Source organism: Amblyomma maculatum, chromosome 6 (genome assembly GCF_055883805.1).
Source record: "Amblyomma maculatum isolate TAMU_Amacu chromosome 6, ASM5588380v1, whole genome shotgun sequence".
Lineage (NCBI taxonomy): Eukaryota > Metazoa > Arthropoda > Arachnida > Ixodida > Ixodidae > Amblyomma > Amblyomma maculatum.
In genome coordinates, this window is record NC_139349.1 from 44101660 (window position 1) to 44128596 (window position 26937).

General features: G+C 42.3%; 1 protein-coding gene across 1 annotated transcript in view; it reads right to left on the minus strand.

The window, feature by feature from the left end:
• Positions 1-26937, minus strand: part of LOC146185626 (glycine receptor subunit alpha-2-like) — a 151816-nt gene that overhangs the window by 21936 nt on the left and 102943 nt on the right. The window contains exons 2-3 of the mRNA XM_084605563.1: positions 8450-8538; positions 8281-8348 (exon numbers count right to left, since the gene is read on the minus strand). Of these exons, the coding sequence (XP_084461689.1) occupies positions 8281-8348; positions 8450-8538 (157 nt within the window). The remainder of the gene's footprint in view (positions 1-8280; positions 8349-8449; positions 8539-26937) is intronic.

The window sequence follows — 26937 nt, forward strand, 5'->3', positions numbered from 1 at the left end:
TTATCCTTTCTTTTTGCGTTAACATTCCTTGTCAGCCAATATAGCTATTGTCATTTCCGGAGCGCACTCCTCAAGCATTCTGCTGCAGCTGTAGTTGTTCAGAGGTTCCTTCAAAATCGGGAATCGCGTCTCGAAGAAACACATGCCAACATCACGCCTTCTTGTTTTGATTCATCACGCACTTGGCACTGTACTTCTCCTTCTGTTGCGCTTTTTATTTTTTTATTTTCAGGTCAGATAACTTTTTAGTCACAGTCACCTCCACCTTATCCTTCTCGCCTCCTCTCTCGCGCCCTGCTGTTGATCATCGGAAGCAAAAATACAGAAACGACATCGTTGCCCTCACAAAGGCCACTAGCCGAAACGTTGGCTGGTGGTTTGACGCTGCCCCTCAACCCTTGTTCGGTTCCCTTTGACTTTGTGCATACAGAAAGGGACAACGAATACGTGTCATTCTTTATGGGTGTTAGAAATGAATTCTTTGGATCTAGCACCTTTTTAGATGCTTGTTTAAAATAAAATAATCCATTAATCGCAAAAAAGGTCTACATAAAGAGGGGACCTTTCCGCTCCCTGTCATTTGATCCAAACTTGTAGCGACAGAAGAGAAAAGAGATTCGCTGTCGTCTTTTGAGAGGGAACTGCAGATCAGCTTTAGCTGCTCATTGATCTGCAACAAAAAAAAAAATGACTTGTTCTCTTCATCGCTGTTTGTTTTTGGAGACAATCGGCGACGACGATACCTTTGATTCCCTTTTTGTTATTAGCTAGCTTGTAAAATCTCTGTTTTGAAGGAAGGTATTCTCGCTTAATATCCCATTCACCTTAGCGTCTATTTACCCATTGTAGCTTCTCAGTACTGGCAAGAAGTTATGGGGAAATCGACTTTCAAGGTATATCGGAGATAAAGTGAAGATTAAGTAATACTGTATGTAATATAAGTGACACCTATAAATCGGCACCTTAAGAAAGAGGCGAACATGAAATGCAAAACACGAGGCTAATTATTCCGCTTTTCGGTAACAACACTTGAACTGCCCGGAGCAAAGAGCTTCAAATGAAGAGAAGATGCAGCGACGGCATTTCTGAATGTATTTCCTTTCTTAACGCAAACAGGAAGTTCGTGGTTGCGCGTAAATAAAGCGAACAGAGGAGCAATATGGAGACGGCAGAGCGCATCACAGAAGAAGGCTCCGATTCCGACACCATCCGGGGAATGCTTTCGACTAGTGCCTTAGCAGGGCCGGGCAAACAGTGAGCGCTGAGCGGATGGATCGATCGCAAACAGAGCGCGTCTCGAAGGCTTTCGCTCAATCAAAGAAAGGCGCGAGAGCGATGGTTGAGGTAGGCACGTGGGGAGGGTCTTGGCGGCTGCAATTAACGACTACGCGGTGCTTTGTGGAACAAACGGGAGGCGGGGGCGACCGAGAGCATCGGTAATCGACCATTGTGCGTACAATGGTAGGGACGCCATCGAACACGAAACTTGCTCGCTTCGCGGAAAGACGACAATGCCTGTTCTCTTAAAAAGCCTTTTCGCACTAAAGCAAAAGCCTCTGTGGCAATACCTAAGGGCAGTGTTCGACGCTCTCATTTAGTCTGTACTTATATTTCTTTAAATCTTTTTGTCAGCCTCGCGAGCGCGAAAGAAGGCCTTCGTAGCTGCGTGGAATTCTGAAAGGCACTGTTGGAAAAAACGATCTGCGTTACGCGCCATTTCGTTCACTTTGCTTTTTGGTGAGAAGAAATGAGCGCTTTCAAAGCGCTGGCGGATTAAGGCCGCACAAAGTGCGCTTTGGCGTTGTTGTACACGTGGTCGGAATTTGACGTGAGCCAGCCGAATTGCTACTAAAGTCTCGTTGCTGCTCTCGGCCAGGCACAAAAAAAAAAAAAAAAAAAAAAAGAAAAAAAAAAACTTGTTTTCTCTAATGGCCTTTACAGCTAAAATGCGCATCGCTACATGTTTGCAGACAGTCGCCTTTCCTTTCTGCGTCACATAGGTGCAAATTGTGGACCTTCTTACGCCCTTCTTTTTGGTATGTTGGTATGTGCCGCTGCTGCCTGACGTTTAATAAAATACATTGTCGCGCGGGAAAAGTAGTGTTTACTTTGCACTCAATCTCAAGAAAAACCTTTCTGTGGCGCCGAAAAGAAAACATCTGCCGAGCGGTGCGCACTTCAATATGGTCCCATGTTTTGTTGCGAGCTCCTTCCCTTCAGGTCATGCCGCAGAGGGGCAGTAGTTAGCTGCGCTCGAATTCTGCGCAAAAGGTTGCAGCATAGAATCCCTATCGCTGCCACCGCTTTTCGATGGCGGCAAAAAGCTAGGCGGCCGTGTGCTGTGCGATGTCAGTGCATGTTAAAGAACCACAGGTAGATACGGAGCCCTACCTGTGGTTAGTTTTAGTCGCTTTAGGAAGTCAAACGCCATAAACGAAAGCAAATAAACAAAACCAAAATTTTATTTGCTAACAACCGCCGAAAAAGCTTACAGAATAGTCTCTTGCATATAACGTACAACAAAGTGCGGCTCCATATCCTCCTTTTTTCGTCTCAATTTAAAGTAGTAATCACCTGCGGAAAATATGCACGAGAGTGGTATGTTAAACGTTTAAGAAATGTCGACTGCCTTGTATGCTTGTTTTGTATTACGATTGCCTGCATATGTTTAATGGAGGAGCCTTTGTTTCGCCATCTATGTTCACTGAAAATTTCGAGGCATAATAATTGGTTTCAGCTCGTATCACTTCACCCCAAAGTGGCAGCGTTTTAGTTGCTTCTCCTGTGATAAACTGGAAGGACACAAACTTGGCTGGTTTAACAAAGACGTAATAGACCAGTTTAACAGCTACATAAACAAGATGTTATATGTGGCAAATAACTGAGGGAACTTTCAAGCTCCGGTTACAAGGCAATGACGGGGAAGCATTATTATCTGCTTTGAGCTGCTACCGTTAAGTATACTCGTTCGCGTATATGCACTTCGTTACTCACTTAATCTCTAATTTTTTAATTTCTTCCTGTGATGTTTCACAGATACTATATTGAAACTCGGTTTAGCAAAGCCGCATGAAAGCTTCCACGAGAACTTTGCCGCATTACCTGGTGGTGGCGATTCTGAGCAAGGATTTAAGGGTCTAAGAGGGTTCAGTGCCCAAATGAATGGAGCTACACCGGTTGCAAGCTACGGCTAGTTCCAGCAGGTCACGTGCTCTTTTGACGCCAGACAATCCGACGACCGATTAGTGACCTGATATCACCTGCAAGAGGCGCATGCCTATGATATTTTGTTTTTATTACAACTCTAACAACGCGTGTTCTAGAGTTTTCTGAGAATCCGACAAATAACACTGTTGCGTTAAAAAATAAAGTATGTCGATGGTATGGCTTTGGCGTTTCATTTAAATAATAAACTCTGTTTTGTACATGCGTGCTTTTGAAGAGAGAAGGCAGGAAGGATTGGTAAAGGAGTAGTTTCGGAGCGCGGTTTTTAAAGCGGTCCCTTGAGTGTCCGTCCCTAGCACACTGTCCCGTACACGTTTACATGATTCGATAATAACGGTTTAGAAGTGATGTGCTGGTACTATATTGCTCCATAGAAGCCGCTTCATAAAAAACTAGTGAATTGAATGTATAACCTTAATTAAACGCTGGGCGGCGGTATTCTAGGTACAGTCATTATTTTGGAAAATAAGCGAAAGTTAGAGACAATCACATAAGCAATTAATCCTCTCTGCGCCCGTCCTGTTTGTTCTTCACCTCCGTCCACGTCTGTAGCGCTGTTTTTTCATCATGTTACCATACCAGCTGGCCCAGATGTCTCTTCTATTACAGTATAATCCTCTATTTGTTCGGGCTGAAGTTTTGAGCAGATAAAGCATTTGGCGGTAACTTCTTTTACTCCATAATTAGGTGCTAGTTGCGCCTTGATTCATTTGAATTGATTAAAATGCAAAGGAAAGACGCAGATACTATGAATGAGGGCCTAATCGAATTTGGAAACTGCATGCGGTGCAGGAGAAAACGAGAGGCTGTATCGCAGCTGTTCTCATGGTAGCACCGGCTCTTGTCGCCGAGCGAGTTACAAAAGCGTACAAAAGCGAGACGCGAAGAGAAAATGTTTTTCCTGAGCCAGAAGACGGCAATGCTGGTACAGCTGTTGCGAAACAGCCTTTCGTTTTGTCTTCCACCTTCTTATTCAACACGGAACCAGCGTATACGACGCCGAGGTTTGATTGATTTTCACCGGTTCGGCCAGGCACCGTACCACAACGCACAATAGGAAATCTGCTCTGCCCAGGAGAATTCAAAATGTGCTAACTGTTGAGCATTTCTCTACACTTTTTGTATGCTCCTTCTCTCTACGGTAATGTCCCGGCTTTCGTTGTAACCATCCTACACGTGGTTCTCACGGTAAATGTCTTCCGGCCGCCCATACCGTCGCCCTTGTTGTAGTGCCCTTATTTCGCGGTCACCATCTTCTAGATACGCATTCATGATGCTCAGGGTGACTAACCACTGCTATGCTTCTTTTTATTGCCTTCTAACCATTACCCTACACTGACATTGTTTTCTTTATTGCTCAACTCTATACCGACCTACGGCGAACATATACGTAATTCGCCATGTCTAGCGTGTGGACGCTGGAGGGCATTGGTGGAAACAAATAAAAAAATTAAGTGGAAAAATATTAAGGCATAACAAAATAAAAAAATAGAAAAATAAAATTACCAATATACAAAATATATATATGAAACAAACATAAAAAAAATTAAGAAATCTCTGTGAGTCTAGTGCCGCAACAACAGCACTAACAACGCTCACGCTTTCGCATTTCTCCAGTGCAGATCCTGCAGTGCTCTCCCATATTTACTTAGTGCCAAGGCAGATTGACGGAACAAACATTTTCTTTTCTAATACAATTTTGTGACTGGTTTTGTGGTTCACATTTTTGCAACTTCGCAGTCGGAAGAGCGTGCATATTTTTTGTTTTATGAGACTCTTCTTGCCTTTCATTCAGCAGCGCGCATAGCCATCATTGCAAAAGCTAATTTTTATGCTGATAGTATTCACTTCTATCAAGAACACGTCACTGTAGGTTCATGTTCTCGGCCTACACGCAGACGATAGAGTGGGCGTGCATTACGTAAAAGAAAAAAAAAAGAAACAGCCATTGAAACACATTCACAATATGCATTCGTATCGATTGCAATGCTGAACACCGCGAGCTATCCAAGCACAAGAAAGGGTAGACGAACACATACAGCGCCAATCGTCTCCCTTCCTTGTGCTTGCGTAGCTGCGCTGTTTTGTCGTGTGGTGAAGCAACTAGTCCGAGGTGTGGTATTCGTATCGATTGCTCGTTTGCCTACAAACATATCTGGAAAAGGCTGAAGGAATGTAGGCTTTCACGCGAACATTATGGAGCCTAGGGAGACACTCCATCATGTTGTTGCATTGCTTCAACTTTTTATCTATGTTAAGTACCTGATTCTTTAGATCTGGTTTCGTGTCCTTAGTTTTGTCGATACCAATAACACCCGCGAGAGAGTGAAGTTTTGTCTGTCAAGCAACCGAAAGAACCCTTTGAACATCTTCTTGTAGCATTTGTTTAAAGTGATCTATTACAGGACATTCTTTAGGCTCCAGGGTACATTATTACGCAGGCATCCACGAGAACGGGACCGGGCGGCACGAAGAACGACAGGTTGTTGAAGCTTGTAACGCACAGTTTTCTCCATTTACAAAAGTTGTGAATTGGCCAAGCTGTTAAGATGCACAACTACTATTTGACAGTGATATGCTAGCCGGTCATGCGTTGTGACTTTATAGAATTATTTTATATTTTTATAGCGTGGGCTTGTGAATTTGGGAAATCTGACTTTTGATAGTTAATAATATATTTGTTTTATATTAACACTCTTTGAACATGATCAGTACAAACGTCCCGGGTCTCAGAAGCCAATCACCTGAAAACATTTCGCAAGCCTAGTACATCTAAAGACAGCTTTTTCCAAGGTTTTGAAAACCTTGAAAGAAATTAATTTTAATCTCTACACATTTCGGTATTCACGTTAGAATACCTACTACATTGCAGTAATGATAGTGGTGAGAGCAATAACAATTACTTCTGAAAGTTCCACCTCGGAACATAATCCTTCTAAACGACTTTCTCCTTGATTACTTGTTTTATCACAAATACAGTACTACCAGTAAAGAACACAGGAATGTGTCAGATATCTGTTTTCACATAACACCAAAATTTCTTCAGTGCAGCTAAGTGGGTGGCTCGGACTCAGCTCTGAAAACATCCCGCACATATGCTACACTTTCAACGAAATTTTCATGAGTAGAGGGAACGTTTTCATGCGTATGAGTGACCGGCATTAATGTCTTCGAAAGGCTGTGGAGGCGAAGATCCATCATTGTCTTATTTTGGCACCCGTGTTTTTGACTTCCTGAGAGCAAATGCAATGAGGCTTGACTAGTAAATCTCTCTCAAGATTTTTTTAAAAGCATCCCAGGGAAAAATCAGCTCCGAAATTTTATAAAACCATGTTCTATAGTATACCTTTCTCAGGAAACCAGGCTTTTACCGACAGGGTATTTGTTTGGACTGGTAAGAAAATTGGCTTTACGGAGGGCTCCCTTTTAAAACGATCTTCTCTGAAGCCATGTCTGTAAGCCATTCTGTACAGAGGATCTGGCATGAAGATATCATCTGGGTCATTGTGTAATTGTTTTACGTTTCATACTGCTTTGTTATTCTGGACAGAAACGTACCTTAATTATGCGGACTGAGGTTATAACTTCCAAACTTCTGACAAATACTTTTTCAAAGTTCCAGGTACAACACTGATTCTATATGATGATATACAAATGGACGAAACAGCTTGCTCCACATCACTTTCGAAGTTATCCTGGAAAATGTTAGGATGCAATATAAGCGTATATGCATGTTCCTAAAGCCTCTCCTTGCAAATAGCGACACGGAGTTTCACTTCCTCCCTAAAGCTGGAATATAAAATGTCTCACAATATCTCTTTTCAATTGTTTTGGACATTAATATTTGAAGACACCCTATGACTCACATAAATATTTTGCGAGGATCAATGTTCTGCATTTGCGGTCCGGGATGCGCAATAAGCTAAATATTTATCAACGTTCGGAATCATAAAGAAAGACTGTGAAGACGCTAAGCTTCGCCTGAAGTGTATATGCGATAGCGGTTAACTGCGCCTTTTCATTCGAAGCTGATTCTTAGCGCTCCTCTCATTTTTGGAGCTTTCGAGTGTAGCTGCGCAAGAGCTCGCCGCGGTGTGAAATTTGGTTCTGGGTCAAGCATCGCTAGGCCCAGGCTTCAGAGAGCGGCGATGCGAGGTCTGCGAACTCGGTTGTATGTAGGCTACCAGCTTCTAGAGGGATGCTGATTCGAGCCAGTTTTTGTAAGTCAAGGAAAAGTAGCTTCCAACATTCATATATACGCTTCGGTATAATAGCTCGAGTTATATAACGTCCATTTCATCTGCTTCTTCGTATCATCTCTTGTCATATTCGCGCCATCTACCTTTCATCCGCGAAGTCTATTCACACTTCTAAGAACAGAGTTGAAAAGACAAAAAGAGGAATAATCGTTTTCATTCTTTTCCCAAAGTACAGACGTGGCAAGTATCAGATGAGCATCGAATGCAGCAGTTTAATTTTTTTGCGAGTTTATGACGGCTGCAACGCAATAAGAACGTATTACCATATTGTTTACGGGAACTCCCAATGTGCGGTAAAATTCATGCAAGGAATCTATCCCTGATTAAGATTGATCTACTAGCCATGGTGTCTATAGCTCTGTTGGTTGCGCGTCTGCTCTGGACAAGTGGTGGTCCTGGATTGGAATCAGTGTACATAATGTAGACGAGTCTGCTAGAGGTGACTCCCCGCTACGCTAAAGTATCGGATAATTTTTGCTCCAAGTGGAGATTTTAAGAACACTTTATAGCATTAATTTCTATGAATATGACTGGGTTTGCTTTGCTTTTAGCGGACAACTTCTTCCATGCTATAAGAACATTTTAAAAGAGCAAAGAAAACCGAAATTTTCATGATGCCGCCATAGGAACCTAGTGGCTCGATGACTGCCGAACTGATAACGTTTGGTAGCCATCATCGAAATTCTAGAAGTAAAGTGCGCTCTCGTTCCAGTTATTACGCATCAGGCATCTTTAGGTACAAATATTTCTATTTGCAGTAAACAGATATGGGACACATGAGTCTTGAAGTACTTACCATATTTGACGGATTTATCGATCCAAAACTTCGGATATATATTTCGCACGATACATTTGTGGGGACACCTGCGAAAGAGAAATCAGTGAGAACAAGATCTGAACAAAGCCCTCAATGTGGCCAGTCGAGCTGACGAAGAAACGTTCTGCGCAGGAGATAGCACACCCACCAAGATGACTGCTGGGCAGGGCTCTTCGGTCATAGTTCTTGAGGAGCTCGTCTAGAATGTCGAGGTCATTCGCTCTTGATGGGACTCCCCTGCGAAGAATGAAAGAACAGATCGAAGATTCGCATGGTCAATTTGCGCTCGGGCTGTGCGCCATTCGACCTGAAAGATATCTCTTCCAGTTCCCGTACGGCGATCAATACATCGGCTTGATTTGGCCTGAAAAAGGCCACTCTGTTCCGGGTTTTAAAACTTTGAGTTTTATTATATATATGTATTGTGGTTTACAATGTTATTGAACCAATACATCCATGTTTTCGCGCGTTATCGAAAGTCAGGAGCCTTAAAATTCGACATTTTGTGGCATTTTAAATGGTGGAATATTTGGACAGAAGGGTATGATGGGCACCGTACTTGAGTACACAAGCTCTATGCACGGAGTTTAATAAAAAAGTAACATATTTCTTCACTCACACTGAGACCTTTTGCTGACACGCATGCTTCTTTTACCTCCACCAAGAGGCCAGTGCGTATCTCCTTTCTTCATTTATCTTTTATGGAACTATAGGGATGTGACGACTAGCAATAGATTCGTTAAACACTAATTGCACTAGCGCTAGAAATTCTGCGCATAATCATTGCATCAACTTGAGAAAATATGGAAATTAAACTTGCAGGTTGAAAAAAATGAGCGAAACATGGACCGCGCTACGATGACGAGAAGCCGACCCCTGTACCGCACTTAACACACTTTTGTGATCTGAAAGGTTGGAAGGCTGTGGATATGTGTATGTTGCAAAGTAGTCTTGGTTATTACAGAGACGTCAGCAGGTTTTCCTTCCATATTTCGCCGTGCTTCATTCTGTACCCTCGATAAACGACGGATATCGAACAGTGATTTTGCGATGTACACTCAGTTATTTGCGCGGTAGCTTGTACCCATTGCCTGATACAATTTATTAACGGCAAAAACCTGAGCAGTGATCAAGTGCAAGCCGGTCGTTCCTTCCTAGAAAGTCGGCGTTTTGTTTAGTCTATATTCAGAATTTTGCCTATACAAAAAGCTTGCTCTGAGCGGCCAATTATTTCCCTGTCTCATAAATCACTCCCCTTAAGATAATCAGTATTATGAGGAATAGAAATATCTGAAATTACTGTGGGCAGCTTCACTGGGAGGTAAGGCTGTGGTAGATAATTGCCCCCTTCATTTCACTATTCATTCATCCTTGTTTTGGGAATATTTGTGAAATAAAATGCATGCTAATGCACTACTCGGAAAAGTATACGCGCCAATTCATTTATGGACTGCTTCAGCATGCGCACACTCTCCCCCCTTATGTACGTATTCCTAGGTTCGTTTGCCTCTTCAGGGAAATGGTTTAGTTGTCGATAGTCCAAGCCAGACTACTGCGGCGGGCCTAGCGAATTCTTTAGTCTGACTGCGAGATGACAAACGCCTGAGAATATGTATATATACTGAATTTCACAGGGATAGTTGCTCAGTGATTACTACTGTATTACAATCTATTCTTCGCTTCCTGCGAAAGCTAAAAAGCTAGATGGCGGCGACTATTAAAGAAATGATGAAGAAGTAACAAACAGTAGTGTGTTGACGGCGTCAGTGTTCTCACGACATTGTATTGTGCGAGCGCCTAAGCACGACACTTATCTTGCAATAAGCGCACTTTTCCAGTACGGGTTCTGTCAAGAACCATGCATTTTCTGCAGGTTTTCATCGTAAATAATTAAAATGGTTGGCGGCTGGTTTGTGGGGTTTACCATCCAAAAGCGACACAGGTTATGAGAGACGCCGTAGTGAAGGAATCCGGAATTGTCAACCCCCTGGGGTTCTTTAACGTGCGCTGATATCGCACAGCACATGGACTCCAGGCTTTTCGCCTCCATCGAAAAGCGACCGCCGAGGCCGGGATTTAATCCTGCATTCTTGGTCACAATAGTCGAGCGCCCTACCCACTGCGCCACTCCGGCGTGCTTAATTAACCTAGCATAGGTGCACTTTTAAATTACCCTGCCATTATACTTATTGGTAAAATTGGATCTGTTGAAACAGCAGTTTGTACTAAGCTGACCCTCAATAATACTGATATTAATAATGTAAGCTATGATAGTAATGTAGTGAAAGCATGTTCATAAGATCAACTCGTTAGACCCTTTGCACTGAAAAGAACCAACGAAATACGGTTGCACACCGATAGTGGTTCGAACGGTGCGAATGTCTGAATGCTGCGTACCTCAGTCACCCAAATTTATTGAATTAACGCGCTTATGTAGAGAATGACATATGGTATTCATTTTATTTTATACAAAACGTTAAAGATACTTGAGCTTTGAGTTACTAAGAGAGAAAGTATTATCTAATAGTGATTTAAACATGGGGCAAAACGTCATGTTTCGTGAGGCCTTATGTGATTCACGCAATGATGAGAACAATATACAGGAGATCGTGCAATTGTTGATTCTTCTTACTGGAAAACAGGTTTCGTTGCTTGAACAATGTATTAGAGCAATACTCACATATCAAAGTAGAAAAACGACGTGCGCAACTGCTCCAGTAAAATTAATCCATCTAAACGTTGCCAGCTATAATCCAGAAAATTCCACGACGCTGACTGAGTTTTGAGATTTACCGCCTAACTGCAGTTCGCACACATAACAAAAATATGACCCTCGGAATAAAAAGTCCTGCGCTGTCTATATAGGTGGTTGGATATGTTCACACTACCGCATCTGAAATGAGCAATTTTTTCCAACGACACTATTATTTATGGCATCCCCCTGCTTCAAAATACACACCGAAATGCCTGCAAGAATTAGGTTAGCGTTGGGTTAATCGTTATGCCTCTAACTAACCACCGCATGCATAATTTTGGTTATGCCTATGGCGAGCTCTAAAAGCAGGCTGAAAGGCTGCATTTGTATGAAAATTGTACTGACAGTTTGAACTGATAAGTAGGTTGGTTTTGGATGGTGCATCCAAACCAAAGTTTTCACAAGAGAAAATAAAACGAAAGCAACTGCGCCGCTTGCTCTATCTGACATTTATGTATACAGACATGTGAAAATGACATTTTCAGCAACCTAAATAAATGTTGCCTCCTCAATTGAATAGATTGCGCTTTGATACAGTGGTAAAGTGCACAGTCAGAAAAGTCAATGGACGCTGTTCGTCTGCTTTCAGCCATCAATACTGCTGCTACAACCTATTTTCAAAAGCTTGCTCGCCTGAAACGAACGCACGTGCTCTGGTATTTCGAGTTGTTTTCACGTCGGCGGGTGCTGTCACCATTCGTTTGGGCACAGCACGCACCTTGACCAAAATAATCATACCTCTTGCAGTCTTTGTTATCATGCTGCGACAAACTAGATAATATCGCGAAGTAAAATACATTTCGATTTGCTCATTTGTGTTCTGACAAAGAGATGTTAATGTTGCCCACTGAGAAGCTTCTGTCAACTTGAAATCCATGAGCCAATGCTGAAGAATGAATGAGTTAACCTAATTTCTTATGCAGCAATCGTTCTATAGTGCAAGCAGCATTTTCCAAAATTTAAAAATGGTTAGTTGCCGAACAATGCCTAGAAGCCGCATGTCCACGCAAATTTTTCTCCACGTAGCTGCTTTGCAGTGGAACGAGGCATTTGCATTTGAAAGGAAACTCAGCTCAAAACACTTACGCCCCGGAATTGTGCTTAGCATCTCAGTATATAACAGATGACGCGGCTTGCATTTTGTTGATTTCAAGTGGCTTGCGCTGTTCACTGAAGCGTTAAAACTGTTTGGAAGAGAGTTGATTAGCATAATAATATGCGATAATTTAAGTGTTGCGTAAAATAAAGACATATTCACCAGCATCCGTTGGTAAGCGGCTTGTTTTCACGGATTTACGGGGACAAATTACGGCACAGAGACATATTCGACCGTGGTCGTCAACTTAACAACAGGCATACTTTGTTTATGCATAACACCTATAAAAACACACGAGTACTCTAAAATAAGCATAGTGTGCAATGCTTTCACAATAGCCTGAGATAATTTGATTTTCATAACAAGTGATATTCAAAGCATAAAAGTATGTTGAACCTAGTGCTCACTGAAAGCTTCTGAAGAATAACTCAGGCTAAGACGAATTTGTGGCATAGACAGCGCATGATCAATTCAGTGCTAACAAATGCATAAAATGAAGGCGGCAGTGACCAGTCTTCACATTCGAGGAATTATCACGTCCCGAATATATTGTTAAAGGAGAAATGTGCAAAAAACACAACAGCCAATCATACTTTGTCTTGATTGATTAAGAAATAGGAATACATTCATGGAAGCGTGCACAAATCGATTGAAATCATTCAAAACCTTCTTAAAGCGCCTGGTTGCGTAAGCTGGCGCTCTGCTATTATTTATGCGCGAACTTGTGCGTAAGCATGGGAAGGGGCCTTAACGGTTAGAGAAGCGATTATGGTTCTTTGTGGGCGTAATACCAAGATATGAATAAGCGGGTACTCAGACAGAGATAACGTTTCCTTTTTTGCTGCGCCCTGTGAGACTGTCAGAAATTCTGAGAATGATAGGCTGAAAAGAAGGAAATACAACCGATATTTTGAATGTGAGGGTATTTTTTCTGTACGTCTTATCTTCTTTCTTTTATGCAATCTTGGGCTTAAATTTTCTACATCGCCTGATAACCAACAAACAGGAGGCGCTAGTCCTGTCGTTTGTGTGCCTTCTTTGTTTTCGTCCGTCGCGCCGTATTATTTTTTATTCTGTTCAAGTAAGGCTGAGACTGGTTCTCTTAAATTGTTTTGTTTAAATGCTAAATTAACTATAAATTGTTTTAGAATACCCTTCATTAGGCTGGATGAACTTGGCCAGCTACTTCTGCCGTGTCTAGAGAACTTATGATATGCCATTTTTCATCATCCGCATGAGAACCACCGCGTAAGCTTCGAATGTATTCTGCTTCTTATCAAAAAGGCGTCCCTTTTATTCCCTCTAGAAAAGAGAAGAAAATATTGGCGTAGGGGGAGTGTAGAGGGAAGGTTAGAAGAGATATTTCCTTTTTTCGATTTAGAATTCGAATTACAGGGCTTCAAAGTTTAGTTCTAATGTTGAGATGGCGTCGGTTCCAATTTCTCTTATATTCTGACGATTATCATGGGATGGGTTGCCTGATAAATGTCTCCGAAATACTTCAGCGGGCACTCGGCGTTTACTGCCAAGCCTATACAGACTAATTTAGTTTAGACCATTCTCCTTAGGGGTCAAGGCTGCCACCTTTTAAACCTCTGCCTGCGTTGTCAATATTTCCGACTCCGATCGGTAAAGCCCCGTCCTGTCTACAGACGTAATAGTGATCTGTCGATCTTCAATTTTGAATTTATACAAATGCTTGCACAGCTTTTCTTTTTGTGAGCGATATCCAGCAGGTGAGGGATCCACTGCATTAAGACTCTCGACGTGCGAAAGCTTTCTTTTAAAATTACTAGGTGTTGCCTACTGGAGCCCCCAGGTGTAGCAAAAGTGCCAGACAGCACGGCGTTGATATATTTTGATCATCACAGCCGCTGTGCTGATGGTTTCCCAAGAAGGCCCATGGGGAATGCTTCATCGCTGCGCTGAATTTCAGGGTTATCATTACTTTCTTTAAAGTTCTTGAATAAGAAAACGAGTTTAACTATGCGTTACGTTCTCACCAAGTACTAAAGCTTAATTGGCATAGGTTCGTGCGGCCGTTTTGCTAGCTCACGAAGCTTGATCGCATAGCATTGCTTTCGCATGCTATCATGGTTCACAAATTCAGGGTACTTAGATCTGGGGATGAACTAATGTCCCGTGTTTTAATCAATATTGCTGCCGCTGCGTCAGAGCGAATGTGATGCGGCATGTGCTCGAAATTTGGAGGATCAAAACTTTAGCCAGGTTTTTATACCCGGTTTGTATTTATTGAACGCCCTTCATGTACCTGGTGACTTGAATGCACTCTCAATGCATGAACATGCTAAAGCTCTAAAAAAAAGAGCCTGACATTTTATTGTGTTTGTACCTTGATCAAACACAAAACATATTTGCCGCAGTTACGAGACTTCAAACAGAAACCGAGAAAAACAGAAGAAAAATGGAGTGAAACTTGGTAGATGAAATGTAAAGACGTAAAGATGACAACAGGCGTTGCTGTAGGGCGTTGGTTTACAGGATGTTATAAATTAAGAGGGGTGAGAACTATGAGTGATATGTAATATGTTCTAAGTAATGGCTTGTTATCTTGCCATGGCAGACCCTTAACGCAGGGGCTAGATCATCGAAGGATGTTTTCTGACTAACATATTACCGACAAAATTTAAAGTAAACCTGGTATGCCTAGAGGGCGAAGTGTTAGTATGATTGCGAAGGTGAAGGAACATGATTAATTTGCAAAGCGGAAAGGTATTAGCGTACACGTATACTGGGTGCCGTATGCCTCCCTCGAACGCGCAGCGATGTAGGTGTAGACCATAGGGGAACTGCGCGAGCTTAGTCGGCATTCCACAAATCGGTATACGTCTGCCCTAATATATCTGCACAACAATAAAAGCAAATAATGCTTAATGAAACAATGTCTCTATTCACAACGTTGTATGTGCAACAAATTTGTAAAAACATCTTGAACATCCAAAACTGCTTAAAACGAAAGAATAGAGTGGCATTTGAGTTGAGCCTTCAGGAGGCCCAATTTAAAGATCCTATCGGCGCTCTATGCGCTCAACCTCGTGTGTATTCAAATCAAAAATTGCAGGTGAAACAGTTTTAAAAAGCACATTGGTTGAAGTACTTGCTTTCAGCGGCACTGGTAGCGCCCGTCCTGTGTGTCTCGCTGTGTCCTTGTCTTTTTAGCGCTATGCACCAATCTGGTAGTTTCAACTTGCCTTCCCTATTGAAATGTGTTGTGAAAAAAGGAGTTCAGGAAAATACTTGAATGACTTTGACGCCACGTGGAGCAAAAGCTTTTTTAAATTGTTGTAATGACACCGGTCAGATTGAATCTTCAAAAACACAGTGTGCTTTTTTGTGAGGGGCGCGTCAGAATTTTATGTGCACATATTTCGAACCAACTGTTTGCTTTCAACTGCAGCTTTCTGTCGGTTAGACTATTAAGAAATCCCCTCACATTAAGTCCTTGCTTACTTTACACTTTATGTATTCATTAAAGTGTCCTCTCTCTCACTGCCACTAGCGTATTAACGCTCCGAAAAAACTATCAGAATTCGGAAATTTAAAAATTATGCTTCACAGGATATGAAGCAGTGTAAACGTCTCTGCTATATTAGCAGACACTGCTAAACACTTGGATAGTATTTATAAGTAGATAGTATATTGCGCTCTAAAGAGTTTGGTGAGTAAATGTCGTGTAATAATTTATGTCCCAGTGAAACCAAAAGTAAACGGAGCACGCAATTACCTTCTAAAATTTTTCACGCGTTGCATAATTTAAACTGGCTGTAGTGGTATGTTAGAACCAGCAGTAGACACCAGTTTCCTTTGACTTGGAATGATATTATTTTCTTATCTCCAGTGCAGATGGCGTGATTTAATTTAAACGAATAAGCGTACCCTGTTTACTTATATCTACACCTGTACGGTTACTTCTTCTAAAGCTAGATAATGCAGGGACTTCATTTGGGTGGTTACGCTTGTTAAGAATCAGTGTCTTTGGGGCAATTGGCGAACGCAGTGGTAAGCGGCTTATCATGATGGATAAGAGGCCGCAGACGGAACGTGGACACAGAGAATAGAAGACAAGTGCCGTTTTCACAACTGATTTATTGTGAAAAAATACGATTGTTGGGAAAACATAGAATGTCAAACGTAGGTTAACCCAATAATGTCATTTCACAGACATGCATCAGGTTATTGAAATGGGTGAAAGGCCGCGTATCACCCGCTCAAGTGAACTTGAAGCGTGCTGTCATCCCATACATCCATCGCCTGTCACACGGGAAAACACGTCGCAAAAAGATATGATATAGGAATAGCCCTATCCGCCCCTTAGACTTTAGGAAGATTATGTCATCTTGTGCAAAGAAAGGCATAAAATGTAGCCAATGATTCCTGCACCTGCAAAGTAAAGCATAGAGCAAGGTTTGTGCGTTGTGAATCTGGTGTGGTGTACAAAATTCCTTTTCTCTGCGGTTTGGCTTACATAGGACAAACTGGGCGATGTTTAAATATTCGACTTCGTGGACACCAAAATGATAGGCTTCTGGGGTGAGTGAACACATGCGAGAATATAACAATTGCAGCCCTATTTATGAAGATACACAGGTCTTATTTCGTCATCATCAGCAAAGAACCAGAGAGGTGATGGAAGCGTTCTACATTTCATCTTATGGGAACTGTGTAAGCAAGCTTTCGGTTTCACTATCTAAGAGAGCAGTAGGATACCTGGAAAGAGTTTGACATTGTTTTCTTCTTCTTCTCCTGTATTTCCTAACTGACTGTATTATTTGTCGATTAGATACTTGTTCATATTTAGGAGTTCGTATTGTTTCCTAATAAACCAGTTGTGAGAACGGCGCTTGTCTTGTTGTATTCTTCACTGTGTCCACGTTACGTCTGAGCCCTCTTATTCATCATGAGCAGCTTTCAATTAGCCCAACTTTCCATTCTGTTGCAAGCAGCTTCAGTTCAGGCGTTCAGTCGTGTCCGACTCTTCGTGACCCTATGGACCATGTCACGCCACGCTTTCCGGTCTCTCACTATCTTCTTAACATCACATAACTTCATCTGCAGTGCCGGATTGATGTTGGGAAAGGTTGAGGGTCGCCGGAGAAGGGGTAGGCAGCGAACGCGATGGTTAGATGGCATCCTCGAGGCACTGCAAGCAGCTTACTTTAAACCAAACTGTTGTCTTCAAATTAATATTATCCATACCGATGACCTTAGTGAAACATGGGGTAACAGAGCTTTCCTCATCCTGTGACATCACTGGTGCCCCTACGTACAAACACAAAACGCAATTCTTTTGTGTTCATTGCAGAGAAGACTATCAAGAACTATAAGGACCCTGAAGCTCGAATGAATTGACCCCGAAATCTTAGATAGGATTTTTTGTTTTTTAATGCCTTTATATTTTTGATTTTCCAATATACCTCTATCTTTTCAACCGCCAGAAAAGAAAGAAAGAAACAGCAGAATAGGGCAGTGGCTCTTTTTAATGAAGAGAAAAACAAAGAGCGATTTCAGCCCCCACTGATCTTATTGTTCACCAGAGTGATTTCTATGTCCGCAACACCATTAGAATTGATGAAGTCTTACACAAATGTTATCTGCCGGCCATTTAGAAGGGGAAGGAAGAAAGTTAAAGCTGAATGCAGGTACGTCGCCCTGATTGCGAATATAGCGCCTTTCTCGGAGATCGATGCTTGGGAATCCCATCAGTTTAATTTCTATACGATCGCAAGCTCGCAATTACCACTAAGCACAGAGAGTACAAGATATTGGCGCTTTCATCTTACGAAGGGCAGATCTCTTTTTTCTAGCGAACATACAATAAATTTCACGAAGCTATCTGCTGACGGCTTTCTTTCTACGTCCTTTCCAAACGCAAAAAAAAATTGCTTTTCAGCTTCTCACCAAAAAAGTATATATCACGGTTAATTGAATTGCTGAGTGCTCGTTCTAAATTGAGGCTACGTTATTCGATATTCACTACTTTTTGGGGGGGACTTTCATAGAATTCGCATCAACGTTGACGTAAGGGAATTTAAGGGTGTGGTGACAGAGGTGGCATCACTGATTAATCAGAGTGGTGGAGTGCCCCGATTGATTTTATTTTTTTTTCTTTTTTACAGAAGACAACGCGAGCAATGCTCATGCTATATTCGAAAAGATCCTAATTAATTTTATTTCACGAGATATTATTTCTAAAAAGTTTAATTCGTGACAAAGAAAACAAACATTATATACAATTTAGCAGGGTAGATGTGCAGGCCAGTTGGTGAGACATTAGGAAAATAAAACCGCAGCAAGCACCGCCCTGCGTTGTCTCCACCCTCCGTCCAGTGCCTGCTGCGGTTTTATTTTCTTAATAATATACAGTATTACCAGAGCTAAAAATATAATAAAGGTAGTGTTGGGCGTAAGGTAAACATATTTTGCATTCCAATTTATGTCCCTGAAAAAGTTATGTCCAGCTGGCTGCGTGATTATGGTTTATAAGAACAGATTATATACTAGTCAGGGTTTATAATCGAAGTATACGTGTGATATAAAAATTCTTTGTCTTGAATTCTGTTTCCTCTGTTGCCTCTGTTGCCTCTGTCGCTTTGCTTAATTGACAGATAAAGAGATTAGTGATGGCTTTTTATGTCTAGAGCGAATTTGAAGGAATCGGGCAATATTAATTATTGCAAAAATAATTATGCTGTTGTAATAAAATATAAACAACGTGTTACCTCAAGAACAGCTTCAAGGCTTTGGGGAATACATCTGATGTATTTGGAATAATAGTGGTATTGAAGATAGAGTTGAGGTACAGAACCTAAAATTCGCACCAAGATTGTTCAATTCTTTTTTATACCACACTACTGTGCTACATGTCGTAAACAAATACGTGACGCGAAAAGCAGACCACTTGGAGAAATTCCCCAATAACTATTCACTTCTGCGCATTTTTACATGGAGCTTCAAGGCGAAAATAGCCGCACTTGGTGTTGAACACTGAGGTCGCCAAATTAAAAAAAAAAAAAAGTAAAATGGCGCATGCCAAAATTTTTATTTCAAAGAAGCACAACATTCGAAGGAATTCTTATTTGCAAAAATTTATATCCTTGCCATAGAAAGAAAAAATGTATTTTAAATGTATCTAACCAGATATAACTTTGCTATCTATTGTGCATGCCATTGTCTAACTAGCCGTATCGGTTGACAGACAATGGGCGTTACGACGCCATCTTTATGGGTACCATCAAGGGTCGATTGTATCACCAGATGGATTTTTGCTTTGCGGGGCTAACAAAGCCTCACCTTAAACTTTAAGAGGCATGAGTGTGATGTGGAGGCTACAAAAGACGTACGGTGCAAACTTGAATCTAGGCGTCACGATGACGAAGATGAAAACGAAGCTTAAAGGGACGCTTAATAGAAAAATGAAATTGACTTGTACTAGTAGAATGCTAGCTCCCGATCACAATAAACATTCCTCTCATTGAATTCAAAGCCGTTTAGAGTTGAAAAGAGGGCGAACAGAAAAATTCGCATCGACAGCAAAGGAATTTCGCCCAAGTACAAGTTCCATGACGTTCAAGAGAGACAGAAAGCTAAGTCGTGAGCGAAATTGATACACAACTGCAACCTGTGGTGGAGCTTAGGAAAACAGCATTTCAACGCGATATCTTGCAAAGACTATCTAGGATTGAGACAATCGTGGCGGTGCTTCATTTTACCGGCTGATGATGGTGCTGATGCTGATGCTGATGCGGCCACTGCCCTTTGTTGCGAAAGACCACAGAGTTATGGATTAGGCCGCGTGCATGCGTGTGTTGCTGTCGCTGTCCATGTGGCCATGACTAAATGGCTTTCGGATGCAGGTTTTTTCGAGCTCCGCTACCGGATGCGTGTTGTATAACACGCATACACCGGACTGTACACAGTACACGCATCCTGTACTGTGCATGCATCCGGCGTACAGTCCTGAGCGTACAAATCCGGCATGTACGCGCAGGACTGTACATGTCTGATTTATTAAGTAGTTTTCATTTTGAAACTACGCGCGCAGATTTATTACTCAATGAAGACGGCAAAAAAGAGAACCTAAATGCTATAACGCGAAGCAATTCTGCGCTTGGCGGCGCTACAGGAAGCCAGTTTCGTTTAGATATGTTTTTGTTTTAGCGCTTCGCAATCACACGTGGTCTCGTTTTCGGCACCCCCGGTTTAAAAGTTCGGAGTAGCAAGGAAAGACAAAGTTTTACTTCGGTGAAGTTCATGCGTCGGAAAGCGCTCCATTGAGAAATGAGGCATCAAATGTACACATGATTGCGTATACCTGCTTCAAATCAGATGGAGATTCAATTTGTAAAATATGCAATTTACAAGTTCTCAGGCATAGCCGGCAGAAAGCTAGAAACAGGGAAGGAAAAAGGCTCAGTAATGTGCTCACGGCTCCAAATCGAGTGGATGCGCAGTCAGCCATTCCAGGAGGATTAGAACAATAGAACGTTAGTTCAGGTCAAGTTAAGTTAAGGAAACACTCTGAGGGCCTTTTGGTGGCCTATAGAGTGCAGGCGTGCAGATGAAATAAACATACTGTCTAGATAAGTCAAGACCGTAAACAGCGGAGAAGCAAATTGCAGTCATGTGTCGCCCGTTAAAGCTATGGCTTTACCAGATGGGGAGGACACTGCGCAGTTGTAGCGCGATTATTGATCAGGCCATTGCCTTACACATGACCTGAGGCTGTCGTTTCATTTTGCACATGTGTCAAAAACAAATCTTCCTGCATATATATTTCTTTTTTCTATATTGGACACAGCAGAACTAATACAATTTGTTTGCCCTCTTTCGGTAATCGAAAGGAAGAAACTTTCAGTAAACACAACCTTGTCCCATTTCAGAACAAATGAGTGGTAAGCTTCAAGCGACAGCTGCAATTCATTGTTTCCTCTTTCTTGTGAAAAAGTGGTTGCCCATAGATTGTTTCAGGGTGCTCATGGAGGGCTAATGAGAATTCTGATTGGCTCACCTCTTCACTAAAAGTTTTTTCCAGCTTCTGGAAATGTTTGATATTAATCAGGTGGGCTGAGAAAAGAATTATTTAAGCGGCTAAAGCAAATGACCATATCTATTGTAGAATATGGTGAATTTTCATTAGCACTAAGTTCAGCAGCCCTTGCTGAACACGCTGTGCACTGTGAACGAGACTACAAGATAAATTTTGCTCGGAATAGCAGGTAAAGAAAAAGCAGGAAATGAAAAGAAGCTTTATTTTTGATCCAGAAAAGACGTCTGCGTGACTTTAAATGTAGGTTATGCATATAAGTAATAGTATACGGGTATTAAATGAAAAATATTTGACCTAGTTTTACACTCACTGAGGGCAGTACATAGCTGGTACCCATTTCAGATGAAATGTGATTGCTGATAGCGCATTCTGATTCCGAATAATGCACGCTGCACATTTATGTGGCTGCTGTAAAAGGGAAGCGGTATGTTTTTTTTTTGATATTCTAAAGTTCAATTTAAGCGCTAAATTTACAAAAATGGAGAAAATAAGACATGATCGGCCTGCGGACACTTGTACGGCTGCAGCGGGAGAGCCAATGCACAAGTGCTTTGCCTCCGAAACAATTCAAACAGCAGGCGACCTTCCCATAAGCTACAAAAGACTTTTTTTTTTTTTTGGAAAGACGGAGTGGAGACAAATGTTAACAAACAGCGAGTCCCAGCCAATAAGTGTTATACTATTCTCGAACTTGACGGAATAATGTTTTTCCCTTTCTTGTAAAATGCGTGTTAGGTATGTGCTACAGCGAAGGCACAACTCGACGAAATGTTTAATCCGAACGCAAGTTTTATGTTCCTTCTCATTAAAGCTACGTGGTCCATTTACCACAGCGAACACCTGAAAACATCCGAGACAGTTAGGACTGTTTACGTGTAGAAAATAAATGCGAAAGCTCAATCGCGCAGCGATCACGAAACTCCCACGATTTCTCTTTTATCCACATTATCCTGGAAGAAACGACATTTCTGTTTGCGGCTTCGGCTTCATCCTCACGTGCTGCACACGACACACTTTTTAGGCAAGGATCACTGCACAGACATTAGCCTGCTTTGTGTGCGCGAGTCACGCGTCACGTTTTGTAGAGCGCGGCGCTCTCCCCAGCAATACAGCAGATAGAAAGCCGCGCAGCAGAGGAATATAGCCTGCCGGGCCTGAAACTGGCCTGTACAAAAAATTAAATGGCGGTGGCTTAGCTCAGCTAGGCCAGGGCATAAGTAGCAAGAACTACATTTAGCTTTTAGCTTAGGTTTGACTATACCGGTTAAGCAATAAAATACACAACTGAGTCGGTACATGTGTAAAGCACAATTTTGTTTTTATAGTTAAAATGTTGCTGGAGCTGGGACTTTGACGAGCTTCTTCACGCCAAGCAGTGATCAAGGGGTTGTCCGAAGCAGCTTCTCGCTTAATTCTCGCACCCGGTGAAGATGCCGCTCACCGTCAACTTCTTCAACCATGCAGCACCTCACTAGCAAAGTGAGGTGCTGCATGGGTACTTTACACGTCAAGCTCCCTAGTAAGGCTGCGCCGTCGCTACCATGGCAACGGCGCAGCTGGTTGCCACGGTAGCAGTACATGTTCGGCAGTGAGGTGTGGCGTCATGGGTCTGCGTAGCGGTGGACACCGCCGCGGCGCGGCGGCAACACCCGCGCAGCTTGTTGTCATGGTAACTGCGCATGCTCAGTTTTGCCTCTGGCTGACCACGCAAAATTCGGTTCAGACGAACTTAGTGTAGTTCTCACTACAAAACAAAATACTGTGGCTCCGCGCTTCCATGTGTAAAGAGGCGACAAGAGAGCCCAAAAGTCACTCATAAATTCACCTATTAGACAGGTGGGCAAGGAAGAAGTACGAGGATAGACGCTGCAGCGGTAAATTCACAGAATATCACTACTTTCTAGATCAAGATGCTTTAGCTTCCTCATTCAGTGTGCGGCACCACGCTGTTGTGTTGGCCACGCTACCAGTTCTGTGATGCCCTTTGTGTCCTTATCCCTGACAACATTCTTTCCACTCCACCTCCTCTTTCTCTGAAAATGCACGCTGAGCTAGGTCACGTGCCACATTCAGGTGATTATTGCATAGAATTGGAGACACGTATGTTGGTTCAATTTTTTGGTGCTAACTAGATTGGCTGATGCAAAATGATATGACACTGCCCTGAGCAGTTCACAAAAAACAGTTGGGTCAATTTTGAAATGAAAACGGACAAATCTAGTTCGACATTGATGTCGGTTAGTGGTTTAGCGGTGTCTTGCTAGCAAATCACGCTCCAGACGTGACAAGTTGGAAGGGGAATATCTCATTTGCATGCCTTGTGCAGTCGCTCTGGCAACTGTGAGGTCTCATTACCAGTGCCGGATTTGCTTTCCGAACACGCGCCGGCATATGACAGAGATGCGGAGTTAATGAGCCCGTCAATCCCCGAAACTGGGCGCACTGCGCCACGGGCCCCTGCACTTGTTTCAATCGAGTGGTGGTGATAAAGCTCCTACCAACGGAGGATTGACAATTTAGAGCGAGCGCGCTTCTTTCACGTCACTGTATGTCACGGCTTGCGTGTACTGTCTTAATATAGTTTCATATACGTGCCAAAAGTATAAGTGGTAGTTCCACTTATAACTGGAACTTTTCAAGTGGAAGTTCGACTTATATCTGGAACTTTTTAAGGTTAGGAGTGTAGCTGCGTCAGCGATCGCGGCGAAAAAGCGGTCGCGGCAGCAGCAGACTCTCCGCGGAATTTGCCCGCTTGCATACGTTCATGCGGGAGCATGAATGAAAAAAGAAAATTGCGTTAGTTGCGAGCCTTCCTAATGCTCCGAAAAAAGCCCGCTGCCAGCAGACTGACAACAAATGGCGATTTTGCTCCTAGCCCTCCTAACTTCCTAATTACACAAACAGCAACCGAGAGCCATCCCTGCATTCAAATAAACGATTCATTCATTCATTCATTCATTCATTCATTCATTCATTCATTCATTCATTCATTCATTCATTCATTTCAGTACAAGGGGGAGTCTCAGCAGAACGTTTGCAGCTTCGACGATGACAGCTCCGACGGGTCGCGTTACATCGGTTTCTACAGCTTTTAATGAAAAGCCGCATTGTTTATACCATCCAATACAAGTCAAAGATGAAGTATATTAAATAGCTTGATTAATGAAAGGTGGTATTAAGAGCGATTTCAGAAGTCATGGCGAACACGTTGTCACATAGTTCACTGCGTCCCATGATTTCGACGATTTCGCTTATTGCCAAGATTAATGTGACTGCAACGCTCAATGATGCTGTGTTCTATTACTCACTGGCTGCATTCGTATCCATCTGCTCTGGTACAGTGCGCGCGATTTTTTTTTCGTTAAAATGTGGCGCTGTGTGACGCATTCCGACTGTAAGCGACCGCTGACAAGCAAATGAGAGCAAATTATGGTTTTGTTTCAGTTTGGAACGTGCGGAAAGTCCCAGTTAACCGTGACTTCGATAGTGTTTTAAATAAAATATTGTTTCAATTGTACATAATACCTAGATTTGTGAACGGCTGCACCAAAAGCAATCTTGAAATTTTTTTCGAACCACTCATTATTGATAAGAAACTTAATTATTTGCCGAGCCCTCTCCAGTTTTGTTGATTGTCAAGGTTAATGTGTCTGTAGTGTTCATTTATCGTGAGCTTTTACACTGGCTTGCTATATTTGAATTCGGTCGTTTTGGCACAGTACGTGCGGTGTTTGTACTGTTACTAAAGCTTAGGAGAAAACTCCTTCCGAGCCCGAACAGTAGCTGGAGCTTGCCAGACCACGTCGCTTTTTTCTTTTTTCTTTTCGATCCAGTGCGGGTATCTGATGGCTTCCACCGCTCTGGCGTAGTCAGCTACTACCGCCGCTGTTTTCTTTTTTTCTTCTTATGCATGAGGGAAGCAAGTGCTGATGTGGAGTCACGTGGGAACAGCGAGGCTCCGCCTTGATCGTAGCCGGAAAAGAGACCAGCTGTGTTGATGAAGCGTGACGCGAGCGAGCCGCTACGAATGTGCATTCGGGCTTTATTGCTTGTCGCGACGACATACTACGCCCTCATCCAATTTAAAATTAATTACAGGAGTTGTTTCTTCAGAGTGTGTGCTTAGTTCGACATTGGTCGGGCATGAAGGTCAAGCTTGTAGTGGGAGGTAGACAACTGGGTTGTACCAGATATGGTAAAGCTCTCAGTCTAAGAACAGACGCGCCTATTCGAACCCTGACATTTCTCATGAGAAGTGATCACGGAGCCTCGCAGCTATCGCAGTTATTTTTACAGTGCACTCAAAGTATGTAATATATAAACAAGAACAGTCATCCGTATTCGAATGACATAACATGACTTTAATTTTTTATTGATAGCTATGAGCACATTGCAAATCGTAGCTATCGCCACAGGGCACCAGCCAGCGTGGTTTACTGCCTTTGGCTCGCGCTGTACATTGCAGGTCGTCACGTTCACCAATCTCTGACCACAAAACAAAATGATGAGCCCATTAGAATAAACATATGATTTCGCGCGTCTAATCGGTTAACTTACGATAAAACACATCCACGTTTTGGATGCCGGTTCTTCTTTGCGTAAGTGGAGAATGTAATTTATTTTTCCTACCTTTAAGAGCATCTTAGAAAAGTGCAAATTAAAGCTGATTTTTTTTTATCCCCGAAGCTCAGTCATTGCTCCAGATTTATCATAACTTTCATGTTTTGTGTTTTTTATGTCCTAAATTGAAACAGAATGAAATGAAAATTCCCATCTGTCTAAGGAAACAGAATCAGCGTAAAGCCCTATAATTACACGCCTTCACCTTTATGATGCGTGTTATTCGGCTCGGCAGTAGGCTGAGATATTTAGAAACCATTCTGAAGCAGTAACGCTAGCTAGCCATTTCACTACGATAAAGCGTGTGCGTTAGTTGCCTAATGCACCTAAGGAAATTAAAGTGCAATGTGCGTGACAAGTCGACACACACAAAATTTTTGAAAACACATCCTGGTAATTGGATCTCAGAAAATTTTTTCGCTGATGTCAACAAGACAAGCCAAACCAAGTTCTAGGCCTCAGTAAACTAGAAACATTTAAAGAAGGAAGCAGCTTATATGCAGGTCGTCACGCGGACTAAACCTGTCCCCTTCAAAGCAAAGTTGGCTTTTATTATCGCGTAATCAGCTACTGACAAAGAGACGAGTCTCAAACTTAAGTAATCATAAATGACCTGTTTTTGCGAGCTAATCGTATAAAGGCTGGAGTCCGTGAAATGTGTGTCAGCAGTGTATAAGACTTCTTCTATTAGGACGTTAGTGTTTCTAGCCTTCTATGTACTTTTCGGCGAGGGGATATGATTTCACGGTCTCTGGCCCTCTGTTAAAATCATTGCCACAGCAAAATATCTCCAAAGTTTTAATACTTGTTTATATTTGCTCTTTCTTCTCCATCACGCCTGCAAGCCTGCTGAGCAGAAACCTACTTCGAGTAGGATGTGCATGAGCGATCAAAGTTATTCACTGTGGCGCGAGTTCGAGCACGAAGTTTGCTCTCGGCGTTCATTTTAACTTTTGCATTTAGGAAGTTCGCCAGGGTCTAGAGAAAAGTTCTAAACATAGCAAATGGCGGAGTTTAAAGGCGATGACTGTTTCAAATAAAGAAAAATGGCATTCTTGCTGCATTAGTACTCTTTCGATTTTCAGCCATGCTACCTCT